Source organism: Atractosteus spatula, chromosome 2 (assembly GCF_055471065.1).
Source record: "Atractosteus spatula isolate fAtrSpa1 chromosome 2, fAtrSpa1.hap1, whole genome shotgun sequence".
Taxonomy (NCBI): domain Eukaryota; kingdom Metazoa; phylum Chordata; class Actinopteri; order Semionotiformes; family Lepisosteidae; genus Atractosteus; species Atractosteus spatula.
Window position 1 is genome coordinate 6065878 of NC_142707.1, and position 9160 is coordinate 6075037.

General features: G+C 40.4%; 2 protein-coding genes across 2 annotated transcripts in view; both read right to left on the reverse strand.

Moving 5' to 3' along the window:
* antxr1a (ANTXR cell adhesion molecule 1a) overlaps positions 1-2458 on the reverse strand; it is a 58914-nt gene extending 56456 nt beyond the window's left edge. Inside the window, exon 1 of the mRNA XM_088909311.1 lies at positions 1968-2458. Coding sequence (XP_088765437.1) covers positions 1968-2116 — 149 coding nt within the window. The 5' untranslated portion in view covers positions 2117-2458. The remainder of the gene's footprint in view (positions 1-1967) is intronic.
* Positions 2459-4408: 1950 nt separating this feature from the next.
* LOC148839065 (beta-microseminoprotein-like) lies at positions 4409-8351 on the reverse strand. Its single transcript, XM_088908810.1, has 4 exons — positions 8163-8351; positions 7000-7087; positions 4798-4918; positions 4409-4630 (listed from the first exon to the last, which is right to left on the reverse strand). The coding sequence occupies exons 1-4, from the start codon at positions 8163-8165 to the stop codon at positions 4501-4503; spliced, it is 342 nt and encodes a 113-aa protein (XP_088764936.1). The 5' UTR covers positions 8166-8351; the 3' UTR covers positions 4409-4500.
* Positions 8352-9160: the final 809 nt, after the last annotated feature.

The following is a 9160-nucleotide window of genomic DNA, read 5'->3' on the forward strand; positions in this document are numbered from 1 at the left end:
GAAAATTAATTCAGTTGTTGATAGTATTTTTGGTGTTATTTTTCAATTGCATCACATTCCTGTACCTAAGCCAAATCATACTTCAGCAAGAGTGCACTGTTTAGCAACTTCCAGCCACGCACTCCATGCAGAAGATTCCATCTGGTGTTGCAGAACAATTCATCAGTGCACCTTGTGATTTGCCTGAACTGGTTGAGCTTCACTTATCACGCAACTTTCATACAGGTCCTTTGTCTCCCTTCAACACCAACACATGCTCGGAGCTCCGTTCTCTAATGCATAAACAGTGAATTTGATGTCTTAACAAAAGTTTGCAAGTCTCTGGGAGTTGGTCCAAACTGTAAATGACATTATTTTAAAAAAACAAACTGCTGAAAAATGTAGATTTTTTGCACCATTTTATAACTTCTGAAAAGGGAAGTACAGTGTACAGATATCAGATAAGCAATTGCACATCTGGTGTACAAGTAGCTGTTGGAGCCATTGTGTCTGTTCGCTCAGTTCTGCTTCTTGATTTAGCCTTTTAAAGCAATTGAAAATAAACAACATCATGTCCCTGGTGGTGGGTTGCCTGGCTCTGTAAATGCTTCGTGTTCACCGCATAAATAACAGTGCATTTAATGTTAGATTTTCTGTTAGTTTTTCTATGTTGTTCAAAATACAACAAAGGCAGCATTGTGAAACAGCTGTTAGGGCTCTGGACTTGCAACTAGAAGGTTCTGGGTTGGAATCCCATCTGTAAAACTGCTGCTTAACCCCTGAGCAAGGTACAGTACTTCTCCTGAATTGCTCCAGTAAAATACCCAGCTATATCAATGAGTGCTCATGTAAGTTGCTTTGCATAAATACATCAGCCCAGTAAATAGTCATTGCAACACAGTAGCTCCATGTCTTCTGTCTTTAGAGAATGCCCAGAAGCAATCTACTGTCTTGGTGATTAAAAAGAGTTTCTAATACAAACTGCAATCTTTTATTCACTAAATTAACTTGATTCCCCTGTAGCTTTTCTTTTCAATAAGATCAGATTTCATTTCTCTTCCTTTGCATCCCTCCAGTTCCCATTTCTAAGACTAGTTTCCCCTTACTCGTGGGACCCACAGTGAGTACGACTGAAGGCAAAGTGGATGATTTCTCTGCCCAGCCAAATCTCCTTCTTCATCTGAAGGATCGAATCGATTGCTGAGCAGTTAAGTGCCGCTTGACAGAGGTCATCCCAGGTGATCTCTGCTTCAGATCACAAAACAAATAAAGAACATTAGACACAGTCAACAAGCCTATCCCCCTTTCAGAATAGACAACTCTCCAACCTGCACCAAACATTTTTCAATAAGCCACTCCAGATTGCAGCACACATCCCCTGCTAGTCTTAGATAACTCAGTGCAATGCAGAGTGCAGAAAATAGCCAGAGATGACACTTCATCTCAATCATCTGCTGATGAGCAAACTCAAGTCTGAAATCTTCAGGGTAAAAGATAACTAATATTCTGTGCACAGAAAGAACTAAACTCATTCAAACCTCCTGTGAAACAAAAATCCCCTAGCAACTGTGAGTTCAATATTTCACCAACAGCCTAATTAATAATAATCCAGCCCATCTTTTAGGATGTCAAAATAGCACTCAAGTTACTACAGAAAAACATACCAAGCTGTATTATTGGTGTATTATGAGTTATGCATGCAGTGACCTCATACGTAAAGCAATTAACCAATAAACAATGGCCATAATGGCTTTCAATTTATTAGCATTGATGAAGACAGATGTTGTCGTGTGGGTTTCAGAACACGTTCATCTCTTGAATATATGTTGAGAGTGGCTCTGAAAATTAATAAAGCCAACCATCTCACTCTTTAATTGACTTGTGCCAGTGGTGTAGTGATCTACTCTGAAAATGCACCTACAGCCTGTTCACAGCTAGTGTGGATGTGGAATTGGAACAGTGGAGTGGAGGTGAGGGGGGACACTCACTTGTCCAGGACGAAGTAAAGATCGAAGCCCCCATAACAGGATTGTCCAGCCTCCCCATTCTCGCTCTGCCCTGCGTAGCCCAGAGCACAGACCATCAGCACAAGGCTCTTCACAACAAAGGGAAACTCCTTTCTTCTCCAAATAGACATTATTCCAATTGAGGCACACAAAAAAAAACAGTAGAAAAAGCAGAATCTCCAGTAAATGACAAGACTTCAAGACTTCTTCTCCTCCTCTTCTTCTTTGTAAATGCTCTTCTCCTTGCTTCACTGTCTTCTCAGCCCCCAGTCCGGGCCATCCAGAGTCACAAAAGAAATGCTATCCTTAGACGTCCTGGGATTTTCAGCAGTGGTCCAAAGGGAACAGCAGAGATGCTGTGTGCGCAGGCTGTCTGGAATAGCTAGGAACCCCCAGATCAAAGTACCATCGCTCACAGGCTCACACAAAGGAACAGACACGCTTGCTTTCTCTTTTTGGGGAGAGATTGCAATGCGGTGAGACGGCAGGGCTAGCTTTCACCCAGTCGACGCCACGGCGAGCGATGTCATTGTGTCTACGAGCTTGAAACAGATTCCTGAACTTTTTCGCTCTCTTTCAAGAAGAGATCTGAGGAAAGGCAGAGTGCCCCCTCGATAATAAAAAGCTGACAAGCTGTGTTTTTTTGTGTCACTGCACCGCCACCTTGTGGTGATAAATCTCTGCAGGGCTAAAAATCCAGTCAAATCTCAAAAGTATAGCTTCCACTTGTGCCCTGTGTAGGTATTTTACAGTAGACTAAAATAGACTGCAGTAGTTCAGGTGGGTAGCTACGTCAGCATGCGTAGGCTGCAAAGGAACAAGTAATATGTTTATTCCATGCTGAAAAAAAGAAGAAATTAAACACAATGTTTCAGCCATGGAGCCTTCTTCAGGTATGAAACATACTGTAAAATGTAAAAGTATACTGTAAATGTATACTGTAAAATAAAAAGGTGTAAAATATACTGTATAGAGTAATTAAACTGAGTATCTTGAGGTTGAACTCTAAATGAAAATTCAAACAGTTCATTGCAATCCTTTCAGTTCCTTCATGTCTGCCTGTTTGTCTGGACTGCTGGGACTCGGATATTGAATAATGCTTTCTTCATTATCAGTGAGACCCTAAGGCTGTTGACCCCTGAGAGACAGAGTAGACGGGCGAGTTTTCACCTTCCAGCATGGCAAATCAGTTTCCTGCAAACGGTCTCCTCCTCCTTTCACCTGCCATGGACAAGGCCTGCTGAACTAAAGCTGTCAGAGTACCTTTTAAAATTTTGATTTTGGTTTTGGTTTGACTTTTCTAGTTGTTATCAGTCCAAACTGGAGTGAGGTAATTGAAAGACTGGCAGTCTGTATCCACCTTTCTAATCAGAACAATCAGATAGATAATTAAATCAGTAGTATAGAACCAGAGCTTTCTCAGTGACTAATGGTTGCAATTCTTCACTTGGACTCTGTAGTGGTCTAATATCATTATTTGTATAAAGGTTAAATATTTCTGAGGTAATTGTGCATTACCACAATTTTGTGCATTGTTAAAGAGAGATGTAAACAAGACCATCCTTTACCCTAAATGTATCTCTTTTCTTTTTCATTGTCAGGATAAATTATCTCATGCAACTCTACCTGTGGTGGTTTTCAGGAACTGATCGATAAACAAAGCCAACCAACAGTGCAAGCATTCACAACACCTAACACACTCTTTACATCTGGCTAATAGAGAGCAGTTACATTGTGTCTGAAAGCTTAAGGCATAGTTTCCAACAGATCAGAATAATTCACTGAATAATGAACTTACTAGAGAGACGGGCTGCCATTGAACCAACACAGAATCCTTTCATACAACTGCTAAATCCATGACAGCACACACACGAGAGACAATTTAGACACAGCTGCCATCACGTACAGCAGGTCTTTGGACCGTGGGAGGAAATTGGAGTTTCTGGAGAAAAGCCAGGTGAATATGGGGTGAGCAGGCAAATTCCATACACACAGAGATACAATCAAACCCAGGACCTTGGAGCTGTGAAGCCACACCTCTACCCACTGTGCCATTGTGGTGCAAATAATAAAAGAAAGAAAAGCATAGTTTGTAATGTCATGCTGCCACCCTGTGGTGATGGTCTTGTAGTGGCAGTTGAAATTACTCAACCAGTTGCCAGTACCTGTAAACATCGTCTTCATACTTTGTAGACACACAGTTTTAAAAGTAGATGTAAATGTATACATCTCAGATTTAGATGTAGTCACTTATGCTGGATACAACAATTAGTTACAACTAATGCGCATCTTTAAAAAACATTAAGGATTTCAGCATGTGGTAGTTTCTCAATTCACAAAACACTCTCTTTAAGAACCCTGAACTATGTGGATCTTATTTTAGAATATGTGCACTAAAAACATACAAGACTGAAAAATTCAAGTTGAAAATGAGCAAAAACTATTTTATTTGGGGTAATCTTTTATTGCCCTGGTTTATGTTGTGTAGTCATTAAACCAAATTCTCAAAGGAGCCTCACTTCCCCACTGCGCCGAAGAAAGGGCAAGGCTGGGTGTGGTCGTTCTTCTTAAACACCTTGTATTCACAGTTCTCCCAGTCAAACTCCTTCATGCAGTCATCAGGGAACCTGACCGGTGTGGCGTACCTGCAATCAATATGGCAGCCTGGAGTCAAAGTGCATTTTGTTTCAACCAATCGCGTGAGGTTATATGATAATGAGGAACCTGAGACCATGAACAGAGTACGACGTACATTTTGCATGCTAGAGGCAAGTAGTTATTTGTTGGATAGGCACATGCCTACTGCACTTACGCATCACAACATCTGCCACACGTGCAGTCTTGGCACTTGGAGTTCCTCCAGCTTGAGCCCATCTCGTGGAGAGTCTTATCCACGGGGTCCTCACAATGAGTCAGCAGCTTGGGATTCATGCCTAGACAGATACACAAGGTGCGGTGTTCCCTTTTAGGGAGATACAGGAGGAGCCCACATGTCTTTCTCTGTTACCCCTGTATATCAGTGAACTTTCTTTGTTCTGACTTCAACTAAACATACCAAACACTGGAAAAGAAAAAACAAATTCACTACATCATAGTTCACTGAGAATATTCCCAGTTTACCTTGAGCTGCTAGACCTGCAATGTCTTTTTGTTCAGATAAGAAATAGTAAAAAGGTGTGCAGGTCATTTAGCCTCTCATATTCATTAGGTTACTAGCAGGCAATTCATTCAAGGATCTCATCCTGCTGTTTCTTGAAGAAAGCTGGGTGCATTAGCTCCAACAATGTGGCTGAGTGGCGTTTTGCAGACTCCCACAACACTCAAACAGGTGCATCCAGCTGCTGTTTTTAAATGCATTTACCCTTCGTTTCCACTTGTGTTTTCGAATATGCATTTCAGCCCCTTTAACCTATCTGTGTAAGGCAATCTTTTATGTTCAGGACTCACCTCATTGTCCTTCATTGGAATAAAATGCACGACAATTGTGCCTTGGTCTAAAAGATTTTTTGCTAATGCTTTGTACATGTAAACGTTATTTCCCTTGACTTGAATTCTACACTTTTCACAATGTATCTCAGAATTCTGTTGGCCTTTTAACAGCTTCATAAAATGTTTGGTGGAGGACAAGTACCACAAAAACAACTAAATGCTTTTATAAAATCTGCCAGTTCAGTGCCACTTATTTTGTGTTCTACAAAAAAACATGTTCTTTTCTACTTGCATGTAATACTTTAGGTTTGCATACATTAACTCGAATTTGCTTGGTAATACTTCTTGTGTATATACCCAGCCAATCCTTCCAACTCTCCATTCAAAATGACTGACTTCTGCCCTTTCTGTCTTAATTCTTTCTTTTGCCCTGCAGCAGGAATGGGATGAATGCTTTCTATAAGTAGGGTCACCTACTTCTATTCAGCGTCCTCGTCTCTCCATCTTGACCTTGTATATAAGGAAGCTCATTTTAAAACCCCTGTACTGTACATGCAACATGCTTTTCAGGATGTTTTTTATCTTTGCCAGAAATAAACCCGGTATTGCACCAAAAGTCATCGATTAAGCAAATTGTGTTGTCTTTTCACCCACAGCCTCTGAAAATTCCTTACTGCATAAGTTTCCATTCACCTCCCAAGACGAGGAAAAACAAGAAAACATGCTTGGTTTAAACTCTAATGCCTTGAATACAGGGAAACTCCAACAGCAAGGAAGTTGCTGGTTTGAATCCAGACTGAAGTCAGAGCGGGTGGCACAAAGTTAATATACTATTATTGGATTTGGGTGGGAGACTCACAGCTTAGCTGTTCAACACTACCTCATCACCCCCACACCCCAAAATACCATGTGTAGCTTGGTGTCTGTAAGACTGGGTATTTCGCAGTCTGTTTCTGACCTCCAGCTGGCTTTGCTATTTTCTGATTTGCTGGGTACAATGAAGAGCCCCAAGACTGGCCAGAGAACATGTTTCAGAGATTCAAAGGTAATATCTCCCGCTACATTACCTTTGCTTATTGCCTTGTCTTTCTCACACCTGAAGAAGGCTCCACAGCCGAAACGTTGTGTTTTCTTTCTTCTTTTTTTCAGCATGGAATACACCTATTACTTGTTCCTTTGCAGCCTATGCATGTTGACGCAGCTACCCACCTGATGTTTCAGAGACCTGCCTTTTGCTTACATTACACAATGCAATTGATGAACACACAGGAGATTTTCTCCACAGTCTCTGGGTGTGTACACATCACTTCAACCCTCTGAATTTATGCTAGCTTCAATCCAGTGGATATCCTGAAGCTGAAATTTGACATAACATGAATCTGAATGCTGCTTGCTTGGCACAATATGTTCCAGCTGATATCTGGAAAAACAATTAGAATATTTATAAATCATTCATAACAGGCCATACTAACCTAGGAGTACACTGAGTGAAAATGAACTTTTTTTTTAAAATATAGGCAGCTGGAAGGTTTTAAGTATAGGGTAAATACTCTGCAATATCTAGGGCTGGAAGGGAGTCTCATACCTGGTTTCACTGTCAGTTCCCTGTGGTAGCAGCCAGGCTGGCTGAGGTGAAGCACAGCGCAAAGTAGCAGGGCAACAGCCAAGGACTTCTGCAGAAAGGAGCAGCATCAGATACAGAAGGCACATATCTGGAACTTCTCCAGAACCACTCAGCACTCAGAGAGAGAAAGCATGAAGATACACAGCACAAATACCAGGCGTAGTTTATAATACAACACAGCGAACAGGCAGATCAAGTACTAATGCACAAAGAGACAGCAATCAGATCAGGGACTTCTGCAACCAGAAGACACACCTGATTGAGGGAGAAGAATAGAACAAACACAGTGGCGCACACACAGCCCACGCCACAAAAACACAGGCGCCATCATGTACTGGCATGCAGGCGGGTACAAAACTCTGCTTTCTCTCTTTGTCCTGTCGTTCCAGTGCTCACGTTTTCATTCACTCTAAACATATTGATAAGACAGGATGTGTTCTCAGTGTATAATTTGAAAACACTTCTCAGCACCTGTAGTTTTCAGTAAGATGAAAAAGTATTGTATAGCATCTGTAATTATTAAGCCACATAAAATACACAAATAAGCTTTGAAAACACAACAATTTGTATTGAACAAGTATTTGACTTCTTTATCTGTTTACAATTAAATATCAATATATACAAAGAGGTATTTATATAAATTATGTGCAGTATGTAATCTTCACCATAAAATTACAGAGGTTACTACCTGAAAGGGATAATTTTAATTAAGTATGACTGAGAGCTATAAAGCTTCTGTAAATTGTTTACATCTCCTGGCAATAATAACATAATAATAGCAGAGTGAAATTGTTGGAAAACAGAAAAGTGCCTAGAGTTTTGTGTCTGGTAAGCAAAATTCTGAGAAAAGGTTTTTACATGTACAGTACATAGCCTAAAAACAGAACTGAAATTCAAATGGCCTTACTTAACACAGTTAAAAAAAGGCTACAGAATCTAAAAATCTAAAATCTGTGTAATTTTTAAACCTTAAAAATTAATGTTTAATTACAATAATTAAACACCATCGAGACAATGTTACAGTACAGGCATCCTGCTGGTTTTAAAGACTAATATAACTTCCACTTCAAAATATTTTTTGGACCTATTTTTTATGAATAAAAGAATGTAAAGCAGAGTCTTACCATTGTTTCAATTCCTTCGGGTCTGAGCTGTATGTCTGGTCTGTTGAAATGACAACTGAATTTATACTGGCTATCACAAAGACCACAGGGCTCTTAACCCCAAAAGTAAATATTAGTTTTAAGTTTTAAGAGAGGGGAATACTGTTTTTTAGGGAATGTGTTTCCAGTTAAGAACCTCTCTCTATCCTTATGGATGTTTACCTTTATCTGGTGAGCACTGGGATCATGTTATCCTGAAGCCTGATTGTTTGTTTTGTGTGGGGGGGAGGGGAGCAGGAGAGGCTCGAAGGCATACTGTAGGCTTCACAACGGGCTGGGAGCGCCTGGCTCCGTTACACCCTTTTATTCCCCCGATCCTTCGCCGGATCCCGCTCCGGCTTTTAACTTTGTCATGCCTGTCATGGATGGACCACCTGGCTCCACATTTGCATTCCCTGGATTTTCCTACAGACTCCCTTTGGACTTGTTTGCCTTGGACCATATTGAGAGGAACCTCTTGACTGTCTGAGAAGATGAGAAACAGGTATTTCCAACTCCATCCACGGCACTGTGAAAATTAGTACTTGCATTTGGAAAACAATGAAGTGGTTTATCTTTCAGCAGGTTTTCAGTTTTTTTCACATTTTTGCTCTGTCTTTACATTTGGATTTTCAATATTGGGGTGAAACAGCAAAAAAACGCACCTTGAGGAGAGTCATTGTAACCCAATCAACTGTTAATTCACCCAAAGAAAAGTTCAGCTAATAAACCACTACTCAGTCAAAACCAGATGACTAAGTTCATACCCTTTAAAAAACAAAAAAAACTTTCCTTTGAACTGTTAGTGTAATTTGTGTTGACATCTAGTCTTACAGTTTTGATAACAGTGCAAACAGTAGTGTTATATATTAACTTTTCTCCTTGCTTGTGCTCTTTGGTAAACTGCAGGGAGGTTCCTTAGCAAAAAGAACATTGATTTGCACCACACTGATGTGAAACAGTTCATGGAACTTCCTCTG